This window comes from Linepithema humile, chromosome 5 (genome assembly GCF_040581485.1).
Source record: "Linepithema humile isolate Giens D197 chromosome 5, Lhum_UNIL_v1.0, whole genome shotgun sequence".
NCBI classification, from domain to species: domain Eukaryota; kingdom Metazoa; phylum Arthropoda; class Insecta; order Hymenoptera; family Formicidae; genus Linepithema; species Linepithema humile.
Genome location: NC_090132.1, coordinates 10,194,037 through 10,209,292, shown reverse-complemented (window position 1 = coordinate 10,209,292; position 15,256 = coordinate 10,194,037). Strand labels below are relative to the sequence as shown.

General features: G+C 34.3%; 2 protein-coding genes across 2 annotated transcripts in view; one reads left to right on the top strand and one right to left on the bottom strand.

Moving 5' to 3' along the window:
- Positions 1–15,256, bottom strand: part of LOC105673042 (uncharacterized) — a 143,909-nt gene that overhangs the window by 115,608 nt on the left and 13,045 nt on the right. The window lies entirely within an intron of this gene.
- On the top strand, positions 5,058–14,876 carry LOC105673022 (UDP-glucosyltransferase 2-like). The gene is made up of 7 exons (XM_012368352.2): positions 5,058–9,920; positions 10,547–10,813; positions 11,900–12,098; positions 12,225–12,404; positions 12,891–13,208; positions 13,590–13,818; positions 13,967–14,876. Exons 1-7 carry the CDS (start codon positions 9,684–9,686, stop codon positions 14,106–14,108), a joined length of 1,572 nt encoding a protein of 523 aa, XP_012223775.2. The 5' UTR covers positions 5,058–9,683; the 3' UTR covers positions 14,109–14,876.

Genomic DNA, 15,256 nt, shown 5'->3' with positions numbered 1-15,256 from the left:
AGGTTCTATATATGTGATATTATAAAAAATGTAAAAAAAAGTATCATTACATAAAATATTAAAATTAAAAAGACATTACAGTTTTAATTATTGAAATGCGCGCGTATCATGTTGCTGATTGTGAGATAAATCTGTCGATTTATTGAAATGCCGATAAATATGTCGTATGTGTTGTATGCGCGTAAGAGGTGCTTAAAGCGTACGCAAGTTCTGCATTGTTGAAACACGTTCACGCGATTGCATTACACGAGCGACCATGTCGCGCGGAATCGAGCATTACGATTCGTAACACGCGCAATTATGCCACATTGGAGAAAGTGAAATCGCGAAGAAAATTTGCAGTTACCGTGAGGTACTGACGCGTTCGCATCGCTGCTCTCCGTGAATTCTTATTAACATTTTCTGTATAGATTGTTTTAGTGAGATTTACTTTTCTAGAATTGAAAAACTCTTGAATTGATGCTCAAATCTTCGACATGAATTGCTTATTCGTTTATCAAAGTAAATGTTGAAGTTGTTTAAATGTATTACACATTTCTAAAATTAAAGCAGCTGTATTGAAAAATTGAGAAAATTGATTTAACAAACTATTTCTCGGTTACCTTAATTATTGATGTTTTTTAACTACGGTTTCACTCTCTTTTTTTTTTATAATTCATAGTCTTCATTGTCTAGTTTTATAATCAAAAAAGGAAGAATATCAACAAACAAAAACAATAGGAATATTTCTCGCGTAATTGTGAAAAATGATACAATATATTTTTCGATAAAAGTAAAATTTCAAATAATAGTCTTTGTTCGCGTGAACTATAGTCGTTGCAGATAATGCTTTTTGAATAACAATAATTAGTTGAGATTTTAGCAGTAACAATTGTAATATGATTATCTTTCATTACTTAATAATAATGATAGCAATCATTAATGTTTTTAAATTTAATTACAAAATAAATAAAATTTATGTTCTTAAATTTAATTATAAAATAAATAAAATTTAATTTAATTTAATTTAACTTTATTTATTTTATTAATTTAATTTAATTAATAATTTAATTTAATTATTAATTTTATTTTATTTTTTTGAATATTATTACTTAATTATTATATTGCAATCTTAAATTGTTATTTGAGATTGCATTCCATTTGTTTGGTTTAACAAACTGCCAAAAAAATTAGCTTTGTTATTTCAGCCAATTTATCCATCGCGATGCAATTCGATCCCAGAAGAATTTTAGATTTGTTAAAGTTCTATCAAGTTCAATCAAATTTCTACTTTCGAACTTTTAATGCGCATCTCTCATTTATATCATAGAATATTCAAATGTGTAAAATTACGCAATTTTAATTAACTAGATTTATTTTTTATGTTATAGCTTTAAACTTACCTCTTACAGCGAAGAGATATTTCGTCGTTTCGCTGCAGGTAGTATAATTATTCACAACTTTCCTCTATTTGGTATATTTCTGACTTAAAATAATTTAATTACGCTTTTATACTTTCTAAAAATTTAAGATTAAAACTAAAAGTGTTGAATATTTTCTTCCATAATCCTAAAAACTTTAAAAATTTATAGAAGTAATTTGTAGAATTTGTAAAGCGCAAATTTAAATTTCAAGTTTACTGTTCTGCTTTTAATAACATTAATTCTCTCGCAAATAAGTATATCAATTAAGATTTTACGCAATTTAGATATGTGCATGCCCTTGGCGTTGCAGAATAGAGAATGTACACAAGCATTACGGAATCGTAGTCTCGCCAAACAGAATACAGATAATACGAAGTGCTATTGTCATACTTATCGGGGAAAAGATTACTAAAGACAGATTGTGGTGTTAATTAAACGAGTTTTGTTGAATGCGCAGTTTCATAGGAAGTGTCGAATACTTTGAGAGAAATATTACTTTGTGATTCGTAGTGTCATAAACTCGAAGTCAAACAATCATTCTATTTGAAACGATCGGATGCGAACAGATCTGCTTAGTTTAATAGATACTTCGATCACTAAGTCTAAGGTGGTCACTGTATATCTATTTGATATCATTAATTTAAAATAATATCTTAGAAAAAAATAGTTAATATTTTCGGATAATTAAAAAAAAATTGACTTATAAGTATTAAAATTCATAGAGATTAACTTTTTTGCACTCCGAGAATTTTTTTAATGTGATAGATAGGATTTATTTATTATTCACTTAAAGCGAGATACTGTAACACCTCTTAAAAAATTCTTTATCACAATTATTAAACAATATTTTATAAAATAATGTATTGCAAGCGCAATAAAACGAGCTATGAGCGTATCGAAATTACGGAAGGCGCTATTTTCCGATCAACATCATTCGATTATGTGCTTAGCTTCGCGAATAGAAGCGTATAAATTGGCACGTGGAAGAATTCACGATACGATACGCTCGCGGCGCGTCGCTTTCTACGACGAACGCCGAAAACTCGAGACGGCTTCAGACGAGAAAACGATACACGAAACCGGATATCACCCAGATACGAGTGGCCATACTCATAAGACGCGAAGTCAGAACACGAAAAAAAAACCGGTTTTCTCAGGCCGCATAAAAATTAATGAAGGCTACCGTAAGAAATGTGACGATCTTAATGAAATATAGAATACTATCGCAATCCAGCCTAAAAAACGATTGATCCCGTTCATTAACCAGTGTAATACGTACGATGTAATACGTACGTAATATAGATGTTATAATACAACGAATTGGATAAAATAGAAAGTTTTACCGAGAAATTACTGTTGCAAGCTTATCGAAAAAATTTAAATTTTGTTAACAATATTAAAAGCGTGAAAAGCTTTTTATTAAAATTCGTCAAATTTTTTATTTTATATTTTACTTTTTGTTTCCATTTTTATTTTGTAATACAATATAAATCGTTGATTTTAAAAAGCTTTTGGAAAATGTGAACGTATTTTTAATGTTTCAAAATTATATGAATTGTAATTCATTTCTCAATTCATATTTTATTAATATAAATTTCATAAAACAAATACAATAAAAATTATATTGTAAGATAAAAGTATAATTATTACGATTTGGCTATTTTAACATATATCACAATATAATATGCACATTATATAATATTTTACTAAGATGTGTTGCAAGATTACATATAATACAATATTACTGACGAAATAGTGCGGACATAGCAAACTAATAGATATCTGTCTGAATATTGCTGCGGCACATATCAATTACCGATAATCGCTAATATGCATAATAAACGCGAGCTACATACAGCGGTTCTCGAATATTGACTATCTACTCGGAAATTCGATCAATGTGAGGGAAAGTTTGGTTCGTTGCGCAATCGTGCGCTAGTACTTTTCGCGGTGAGAGGGACAAAAATCGCTTCATGATTCACCACAGTTGACAACTAACGTAAATCCGAAAAGAATTAGTGTTTATCCTTCGAATCTTTCACCGTTTAAATCTGATTTGTCGCGCGCAATTTGTCATTTTACGCAAATACTAAATTATTAGAGAGTATTAAAATCGTGAGAATCGTGAAATCAGAATAGTGCCAAGAGTGACGATTGTAAACAGCATCAATAAACATTTTTTCTGCGATATTCCGGCATTCTTTTCATGATTCCTTAAGAAGATAGATATTTTAGAAAGTTACCTCGATAAAAGGCGCTTCCTATTTCTTACGATCAAGGCGCTTTGATTTGATTATATTATGCACAATAAAAATTTTGTTGTAAAAAGACAATTTTTACAAATATTACAATAAATATTAGAAAAACAAGTGTTGTGCGTGTGTTTAATATGTGAACAATATATGTCATAGAAGAAGTATTGTGTGTAATGTATATATAAAATATATACACAAAATATAAAACTAATTACCATTAGTGCACAAATTTCACTGTCCCGTTTTCAATTAATTAATTTTACAGAAAACCACAATATGAGAAATTATAATAAATGATGACCACGCTACAACCAAATTTTACTTATTCGATATTAATATGCTGCTCACGCCACATAAATCAATTTTATGCAGCTATAAATATTTTAAAGATAATAATGTAAATTTTGTGCAATTATTATAAAAGCTCTGAGTATAAAAATGCAGATTTTATTAAGAAAAACATGAAAATAATTATAAGCTGCTAGAAAAACATTATGATATTAATAAATATAAAGTGGCACTTTCAAATTAATATTCACATAATTGCCATCTAAAACAATTCCGTGTTAAATCAGTATCTTGTTTTTAATGTAGCCTCGTATTTATAGCAATTTGTAAATATCCAAAATATACCGCGAATATCAGAAAAAATGTGGTTCAAATAAAATTTTAATAAATCGGAATATTGAGTTTATTTCAATCACAAATGTAATAAAAAATTAATATAATTTAATAGTCTACTATTTCTAGATTTTTAATACCGCAATTCGCATAGTATGCAATATAATGATATAATGTAAATCGTTTTACGTCATTCACTTTTGTTTTCCTAGTAAATAAAAGTTTTCAAGAATAATTTCCTCTATAATTTCTATAAATATACGTATTAATATAATATATGTTATCTAATATATTAAATAGGCCAGAACGTAATAAATTTCCCTTCTCGTTCACTTTTTCTCCGCAATCTCGTTTCAATGATGTTACGACTACATACATATATTAGCTAAACTTGTTTTTTCTTAACTTAGATCCCGTTTTCACTCGAAGCGCAAAAGACTACTTATCTTAAAAGGATAAAACCATAGAAAGAGTCGATCAAACTAGAATCATTGCCTAAATCGTTACGATCTGAATCAGCAATTATCTTAGCACGATCTAGCTTAGCAACCGAAGCAAAGAAAAGTCGTCAAAAACTAGCAGCAATTTTCTTGAACGAACACAGAAACGTTTAGACGGTCCACTGTGTGTGATCCGACTTCAGCTTTGTAAAATCGGATGTGCGACAATTTGGCGATTCAACAATCCGTGAAACGCAAAACGTTTCCTACTAAGAGAAATGGTCTGTGTGGAAACAAGCTTTGAACAGATCGCGATCACTTCACTCGCGAATGAATAATCATAAAACGGAAAAACGCTGCAAAAAAAAACTAAAAATCTAGTATTGTATAGGATGACATTGTGGAATATTAACGAGTTAATTCGTGCGCGATTTCAATTACGCGGCTCTAATGCGCAGAAATGCGGATTTGCACGATGATGTGCCACGCCATGCGCGGTCTAATAATTATGGCTACACGCGCAGAGATGGCAGGAGATAAATTTGATCGATGAGGTGCGGAATACTCATTGATTTGTGTGTAATCTAAATAGCGAAATCGGTTGGACGCGCTAGTGCGCGTTGATGCAGCCTCGAATGCTGTTGCACACAATGTTATTCAAATACAGAAACATAATATAGACATCTTGATTGATGGAAATGTATATTCTGTCAAGTAATAGTCAATGATAACTTATACTGATAAATATCTCACTGGTCACATTGCTCGTACGCTATGCGCATGCTTTTACGTCAATCTGTGTGCGATTGTGTAGCTTTCAGTGTACACCGGTCAGCATTAATGCGTCCGAACTCGTTATTATCATAGATTATGCAGGACAGCTATTATTGAATGGGGAAATGCTGTGTGCTTAATTATCTCTAATTGAATTACTCAATCTTGTGACGATCAATAGTACTATTGAAATAATGTCAATTCGTGCGCAATGCTTACTACGTTAAATATATTAGATAAAAATCGTCGGAATAAAGCCGACATTTTTACAAATTTTGTAAGAGAGAGAAATAATGATAAAGAGAATTTATATAATTTATGAAAAATAGGTACAAGTATAAAAAATTGTGAAATTAAATAAAGAATAAATGCAAATTTAAGGATAGCGCCTATGTCATCGATGTCACGGCATACACTTCAAATGTTAATTAAAAATCAACTTGAAAACAAAAATCGATAGTTGTTTTCTACTCTCAAATTGGACGCACAATGTAAGCCATCATCACGGTAGATTAGATTCATACGAGACGTAGTTCTGTTCTAATCAAATCAGTGAAATCTGTCCTAATTCTTTAAGTAGCGCCATTTCATTCCTGCCTCCGAGATTCTGATTATAATTTGGCGCGTTCACTCTACATTATAAGAATTCCTGATCAAACATAATGATTGACCAAGAGAACAGCTGGTAAAAGTTTTGAGATTTCAAAATGACAGAATAACAAATTATGTAACGGAAAGATGATCATAATTCTATAATATTTCGAATAGGAACGGAAGTAATAAAGAGATGTTACGTATCGACGGAAAAGTAGCAGTAATAACAGTTGAGTTCAAATGTAAATTATATCAAATCAATAAAATTACAAATCGTTGCCAAATTGCTAATAAATAGTGCGAATTTCATATTGCAATCTGAATAAATTACATTTAATTCAAGCGTAAGTTACAAACTGCATAGATATAATCGAATCATTAATTACGTGCTGCTATTAAACCTTGACTCTCGATGCATTTGGAAATAAAAACGATAAAAAATTCAAACTCGTTATAGGGAAGTATTCAGGATGACTGTAAATTATCTAGTTAACCGCGTATATAATCGACACAAGTCGGGCGAATGGAGAAAGGAGGAGGCATCGCGATGGTATCACCGATAATCACTGGCGAATCAATTCCGTTCTCTAAATAAAACAAAAGAAAGGCGATCCTCTCTAGATCGAACGATATATACGGAAGAATGATTTCGTGAATTTCTCAAATTTTTAATTGAGTAAACCATGTTAAATGGATGATATTTTATGTCAAACTAAAAACAAGATAAATATAATAATATCGTTAACCATTAACTGTTTGCGGATAAATAAAAAAGCAAATGATACTTTTATATCCTTTTACCGATTTGACAAATCATAAAAAAGAATGAGTTTTTCAATAACAACGTATTGTTGACTGTATAATTATAAAGTTTCTGTATTAATAAAATGTATGCTGCATCAATGAGTATTCACTTCTCCGAGTGATAGGTGCGTCCCGAGAGACACCAAACATCCTCGGACACGCGAGCGACGATGAGGAACGTTTTAGGTGGGAGGTAAAACTCTCTCTCTAGAGTCCAGCTGATCATTAAAGCTGCTGCTGGCACAGTCAAACTTTCACGCTCGGCGATACGCGAGCTTCACGAGCGAGCAGTTCGCTGTCGCTATCGATTTCAAGGTCCGCGCTTCCGAAACTCGATACATTGATCCCACCGCGAAGTGGAAAAAAAAATACGCGTGCAAGCGTGTGACAGGATGTACTGCTGACTGCGGTCCGTCGAAATCACCGAAAAACCGGGACAATCCGGAAGGAATCAAAACAGAAGAGAGACTAACAAAAGTCGGTCAGAGTGATGATATCGCAGTGTGGCGAGGCCATCACAATCGAATTTATTCGCGAATTAAAAGTCTCGACGCGAAAGCCAGAGCTTTCTTTAACATTTCACTGAAAGTTTCTGTATCTTCAAACAAACATTTAATTATTGAAACCAATAAGTGAATTAGCCAAAAAGAAGACTGCCCAGGCAGTCCGGCGACGTGAAATAGTTTGTGCTCGAGTAACAAGTTTTATGAGACGCGAACAGATTCGGTGATAAATCAAGATAGAGATTTAAATGGTGACAAAAGTTAAAATACAACTGCGAATGATAAAGTCTCTGTTTACAATGTAGATAGATCGATAATTGAGAAGGAGATGATTAATTGTAATTCGCTTTATATCTCGATCTCGAAAGTTTAAAGACAGATTGAGTGACGACATGAGAAGCCTAACGCAGGATGCAGCATCGATCTATCGACTCCCAAGATTGAATTATCAAGACGAGCGATCGCGCATATAAGACGTGAAATATTATTAGTGAAAGTCGCCCGCGCCTGTACAGTTTGAGGATTAAGACTAACGCACGATTCTTCTCAAGAATCGCGTGAAGGGGTAAAGAAGGTCAGACGAAAGGAAAGACCAGAAGATCTTCATCTGACAGGAGAAAGGGAGAAATAATTGAGCGCAAAAATGAGACGGACGGTCTCGAATTTGGCGTTCAAATTTCCGCATTTCGATATCGCGAGAATTTCCTGACGAACGGCAGACAATTTAAAAAATCGAGCATCTCGGGAATGAAAAGTTGTGCGTCATTGTTCTGTTTACCGGACCTACTCAAGCGCTGATTGCACTGAAAGAAGTCGAAGAAATTGAAGTTACTCGCCGAGAGAAAGGTTCCGAAGAAGATACGCGTGAACAAACAGATACACGCGAAGCAGGAAGTTCCTCGAAAGCTATTAGGAGCGAAAAGATTTCTGGAACGATTGAATATTTTATAAAACTGTACTTTTGTAGCGAGACTTCGTCTGCTTTACGTTGCATTAAAATTAAAAAAAATTTTTTTTTAAACAGAAATTTCTCATTATTAGCTTATGTAAAGATATTTTAAACGTGTTATATGCAACACTCTCAGTAAAAATTTAGCAAAAAAAGAATGAAATATTGAAGTTGCCTAAATATAAAACGCACGGAGTAAAAGTACAATAAAAAGCAATTCTTCTGTTCGATACATCTTTGTGCAATTTTCATAGCTTTTCGGTGAAAGCAGTCGAGCATAAAACTTTAATACGTTATATATTGTTTCAAATACTTTTGGTGTTCAAACAGATATCGGAAGTTTGGGTTTCCATTATATAAGTTTGCATAATCAAAACTTACCACGCGCAGAAGCATCAAAAGAAAGTGAAGTTAATCAATATCGATAAAACTGTTTCGTTGCAAAATAAATCATTCCTATTTCTTCGGATAAAAGAAAAGATCAGAACAATTATTCACGGTCAATCCTTCATTCAAAAATCAAAAGAATCTGTGGAAGAGTCTTTTCATAAAATTCCGTAACACGGAGATTATTCTGAAGAATTCCAGCAGCAATTTTGACAACGCAACCGCAACAAAACACGCACAGAAGAAGAGATTATCTCTGAAACTGTACAATTTTTAACTAAACGCTTCTTGGAAGCGAATAAAGATTAAAAGAAACAAGCTTGTCTGCCGCAAGCTACGGCAGATTTTAGAGCAATTTATCACAGACATTCAAATTTCGGTTTTTCTTCTCGGTAGTGAAATAAAATGATAATTAGTCTGACAACCTTCGTTATTCTCATTTAAAGACCGCGTGTGCTTAACTCTGGAACACACGTCTCAACTCTATCAGTGCGTTCGAGACATAATTCTTGTAAGTGCAAAAAAGTACAAAGCAGAGGATATGCGAGAATTCACAACGACGAGACCGACCAGCGATCGAATGTAACAAGAAAGGGTGATTATTCGTGGATAAAGAACGGCTCGCTATTTACCGTGAATTGGAGCGTAAGGGATTTTTTATTCCTACCGGATCTCATCTCGATTATCCGACCGGAAACGCTTCAAAGAAAATACGGATATTTGCGTGTCGCGGCGTTTCTCGCTTTGTCGATGCGCAAAAGAGTTCGTGACGAAAGCGCGCAATCGTGTGTAACGAGGACTGTCCGCGATAAAAGAATAATGCCAGGCCACGAAGCGAGTGTTCCTCTTCAATGAAGGGTTGATTGTGCGTTGGTACGCTATCGCCGTGACATACGCGTGCGAGGGAAGAAAGAGAACTGTTTCGCAGATCGATAACGGACAATATCGCGAGGATGGCGCATATCGCGCATCGACTCGCTCTCCTCGTGGGGTGTTCTCTGCTGATCGAGCCCGTGCTAGGATACAACATCCTGATGGCCACCATGGGTGGTACCAAATCCCACACAGTGCCTTTCATCGCCCTTGGTACGAATCTGAGGTCGCGAGGGCATAATGTCACATTACTGAGCGCTTTCTCCGGTCCTGCGGCAAATAATGGTCTTCATGAACTTGTACCGTCGATTCTCGAGGTGATTTACGATCCACCCACGCGTGCGTGTGTCTCTCATACGGACCCGATAGAATCCTGATCTATCGAAATCATCACGGACAATTGTATCTCGCTTGTCGTTTCTTCTTTTCTATTAATTTGCTTCTTAACTCATTTAATTTTATTACATGCCGCATTTATCGTGCCAGTCCTTGGTTTGCGCGAGGGTTCTGTTGATTATCTTCTTTTTTAGATCTCTGCGTATTTCTGTTCTTATCTATCTATTTCATTTCTATTAAAATAATGTCGTATCTTATATTTAAATGTTATTGCTATCATCATTTCTCAATGCTGAGTTTTATCCCAAAAATCTGTCGATAGAAATTTTTAATTTAAAAAGTTATTCGCAACAGTGTGTTACAAAATTATCTCTTTAAAAAAAAAAGTAACGGAAACTTGCAATATTTTTAACACTTTTTCGCTCTGTGAACAATCTTTGAGAATGAGGAAGTTTGAAACGGCAAACAAGTTTCATAATAAAGTATATTAAATATCATTTTCGCGTTAAATTGCGAAAGTAATTTTCGCGCTGACGTCAGACCAATAGTGCGAATTGTCACAGATATGTTATTTACGTGCGTGTTTATCACCCGTATTTCATGGTAGGCTTACGTCGAGAATTTCACATCCGAGTGGGACCTGGTGGGCGCCAGATTCCGGAACGAGCTTCCGGTTTCGCCGTGGGACGTCATGAGATACGCTTGGGAGTCCTGCGAGTCTCTGTTGCGCGACACGCCGTCGATCGTCGGCTTAAGAAGACCGGATGGCGATCCGCATGCTCGATGGGACGTCGCGGTGGTCGACGGCGCTTACCCCGAATGCCTGCTGGGGATTCTTCACGGCGAAAACGTGCCGACGATTATGCTGAACACGGTAATAAGCCATTTGCCGAACCGCAGAGAACGATTCACGCCGCTATAACCAGCGCGACGAGCTTTCCATTATGCTTCGATTCTCTGTTATAGCTTATCGGCGATAACAGTAAATTTACTTTTATTCGAACCAACAGCGCGTTCGCGATACACAATTATCAAGCAATATTATATTTATAAAAGTCGTATAAAAGCAAAAGCTATTAAAGCAAAAATCGTAGCAATGCAATATACACTGCAGTATTTTACGTTTAAACTGTACTTTATCGTACCGCATCGATCCCTATTAGAGTTATCGCAATGTTTTAGCTTTGTTATAAAGATGATAACACAACAAATTATAATAATAGTCATTTTCATTGATCCTCTTTGTATTATGATTTATTTTATAATAAAGAATCGATTTTCTAACTAACTAGTTATTGAGTACTGATAAATAATTGCATACTTGTCGAAAAAGTTTAATAAATCTTTAAAGTGCAAAATTTTAAACAAAATTTGTGAATAAATTCTTGATATTAGCGAAACAAGTTTCGAAGAAAAAAATGGCATAAAATTCTTTCCTCAGTTTGTCTATAAAACTTCATAGAGAAATCAAAACGGAATTATACATCTATCGTGGTTACTTCACAACCGCGGTATGCACAAAAACATGTTTGCTCATCACATCCCGTCGTTACCAGCTAAATGAAAAGTAAACGGTGGATATACCGTGTTATTTGCACGACTATAGTCACTACTATATCTACTAATAAGACGAAGTGTGAAATAATTAGAACAGCATAAATCCCGATGTGTTAAAACAATCCTAGAAGTGCGCCAAGTCTAAACTTTAACCATTCTGTTTTTATATATCGAGTTTCTTCACCAATTTACTTAATAATGTTGATAACGATAAATGAGCTTGTATAATGATGGAATGGTGCCTTTTCACCGCGCGCGCGCGAGATTAAAAAAAAAAAGAGAAATTTCTACTGACTTTCCTTTCTCTAGAATCAAGATTTTTGTTTGATTAATATCAATTGCATTCATTGCGCATTAACAACAAACAAAAAACAAAAGGAAAGACGGAACTGTTATTTTACAGGTGGCACTATATAGCGGGTCTCTTATGCGACAAGGCAATCCATCACCGTGGTCCGTGACGCCGTATTTCGGTAAAACGATTACGCAAGACATGAATTTTTTTCAAAGAATCTTAAACGTGGCGTGTCTGTTCACTCTAAGGATTATGCATTGGTTCACACTTTCCTTCCATCTTCAACCGGTTCTTCAAAAATATCTCGGTGAGACACTAAATCAACTTTATCTGTCGTATCCTGTTGTTCATTGACTTTGATGGATAAAAGTTGTACGCTAATATCTTTACTTTATAACACTCATATAACTCAATGGTACTTTGCTTTTAATAGGTAATCATATACCCGCTGATTTGCACAGTCTGACGAGGGAGGTCCCCTTAACTTTGCAGAACAGTCATTATGGCGTGGGCGATTCTGTACCTTATTTATCGAACGTCATAAACGTGGCGTGCCTCCATTGCAGACCAGCGATGCAATTAAGCTCCGATTTGGAGTCCTTCCTGCGACGCGGTAATTTCACAAGCACATTTCTCTTTCCGTTACGTTACTCTTATTCTCTTCCTTCTCGTTAGATTTATGTGACCGTTAACAAGTGCTCGTTAAAGTGCCTTTTATAAAAAAAGCTCTTCGTAACTTAAAGCTAAACACTCAATTCCGAACAATAGCACTTAGCATTAGCAACAGGCTTTTAGCTTTTATATAATGAAACTTATTTTATCTCTTCCTTAGGATTCCTTAGAAGTATATTAATTATTTTAATCTGAACTCTTTTTGATTGAAGAGTATCAAACACATATAAAATACTATCATTTAAACATCTTTCGCGTTTCATGCAAAAGCTCTGTCCCAAGACAATGAGATTGACATCATTTTGCATCACGTTTATGTTATCTTCTCCTCCACTGGCTCGTGCGACTACTAGCAAACACGCAAGAGAATCTCAGATTGAATGCGTACGTATAGTATCGGGGAGATTGAATAAACATACTTTTGCAGGCTTCGTGTTTGTTTCGATGGGATCGTCAGTGCGGGCTTCCGGAATGCCGGAGGCGCTACGGCAGATCTTCGTTGCGGTCTTTTCTACGCTGCCGTACAATGTTGTCTGGAAGTGGGAGAGTGGTAAGATCAAAGATCTGCCGGCGAATGTGAGGACGGCTGCCTGGTGGCCGCAGCAGGAGTTGCTCGGGCATTCCAAGCTGCGTGCCTTCGTTTCTCACGGTGGACTGTTATCCCTGCACGAAGCAGCTTATCATGGAGCACCGACTCTGGTTCTGCCGGTCTTCTGCGATCACGACGGAAACGCAGCGCAAGCTGGTAAATCCTTTCGTTCTTTCTTACAAAATGTACATCGCCTTAAATAGCGACTGACTCAGAATAATCGTAATATTGGTAAGAAGAAATGTTCGAGTATCATCTTGGAAGAATAATAGGCATGAGACTATACATAAGAGTCAGAATAAAATCGAATTGAGATGAATATTCTAAAGTAAAAGAAATAATTTGCGCGTTGCTAATCGCTCTATATACTCCATAAATATGTCTTACTATAGTTAATGAAATTTTTATTTAATTAATATGTTAGCAGATCGGCAGCGATTTGATTGAATTTGCTGCCGATCTGTCAATATTGCTAACATTTTGTTTACTGGGTAGTTAATGTAGATGAATTATATTAAGTATATTTATTTAACATAGAAAAATTGGGTTACGCTTTGGTAATGGACTTGGCTGGTATAACCATCAATACACTTCGTGAAGGTATACTTAAAGTGGCCGCAAATCGCAATAACTCGTACAGAGAAGCAGCTAAGAAGAGAAGCGTGTTGCTGCGCGATCTGCCGATTGGCCCCACAGAATTGGCTACATGGTGGGTAGAACATGTTGCCAAGCATAGGGGAGCAGATCATTTGAAAAGTTCTATGAGGTAATCTTTTTTTTATAATGTTATTTTAGTTATAGTACTTTTCAAGCATATAATCAAAAACTCCAAAATTTTCCTGGCAATTTAAAAACGAATCTAATATGAAATTGAAGCAATTAAGTAAATTAAATGTAAATTATGTATATTTCAGGCATATGAACGTGGTTCATTATTACAGCATAGACGTCGCAATATTTTATATACTGAGTTTAGTCCTAGTAATTTACGGACTTAAGAAATTATGCTGGCGAGCGGTAATTAGCCAAGATGCCTTTAAAAAAAAAATGGACTGATCGAGAATTTCGTAGAGTCCATCGCCAAATCTATTTTATTTATTATTGTGTATAAGACATGATCTATTAATATTAAATATGTTTACGTGAAAATGGAGATTACAGAAGCCGAAAGAGAGCCTCGTGATTTTTTGTGAAAATCTTTCGATTGGCACATACACATAAAGCTTCTTAAAGATCTCTAATATATTTTTACAAACTTTAACTATAAGTAGTAATTATAAGTAATCGATTGTACAATTTATAATTTACTATAATAAATGGTTGAATTTGTACATTATCGATAGTATCTAGATAGACATTAATAAAAAATGCACATATATAAAAAAAGTAATCCATGTGAGATATACTTCTATTTTCTTTCATTAAAAAATATATTAACTGCTGATATAATAGAAATCTATTTTTCAGAAGACATTATATTTTGATAAATATTATAACTATTATTTTTTTCTCTGTAAACAACAAATTAAACCTCAGAAACCTTCAGTATCTATCTTCGGTAACTATCAGTACTTTATAACATGGAAATTATTGATATTATTTATAATAATTACAAAAAATTAATTGCAAATTAATAAAAATATTTAACAGCAAAACAATTATATATTCACGATTCACACTAACCATACATATAAAATAGTCACATTTTGTTTAATAGAAATATTCAATATTTGAAATCAAGTAAGATGTGGGTAGAATAAAATTTCTTAATAATGAACATGTAGCAATGCTAGCAGAAAGAAAAACGTAAAACCCGATAAAGGTAAATCAAAAGTGTGACAATTTTAGATGAAAAAAATCCAATGAGATTAATAAAGTCAATAGATATAAGAATTCGCTGCTTTAATCTGCACAAATGAATACACAATCCAAGTAATAATAATTGCAAATCGCAGACATACTTCCATGCAAGGCATACAGAAGCAATAATCAATTGAGAGCGCCGTGACACCTTATCCGATGAAAGAGGGAGATTGTTCTTAAGTTACAAACATGTCAGTGATAAAAAAAAGAAAAATGGAGCCAAGAGTGAAGCAGAAGTAATCGAAGACAATCTAGTTGTTCACCATCGAGCGTCGCGTATACCGCACCAATTTAATTATTATCTTGTCACAGGTATGTCGATCAGCTTTATCGATTTGACA

Coding starts and splice junctions, on each gene's coding strand:
- LOC105673022 (XM_012368352.2), top strand. CDS start 9,684: ATGGCGCATATCGCGCATCGACTCGCTCTCCTCGTGGGGTGTTCTCTG. Junction 10,814..11,899: donor CGACGATTATGCTGAACACG/GTAATAAGCCAT, acceptor GTTATTTTACAG/GTGGCACTATATAGCGGGTC. Junction 12,099..12,224: donor GGTTCTTCAAAAATATCTCG/GTGAGACACTAA, acceptor TGCTTTTAATAG/GTAATCATATACCCGCTGAT.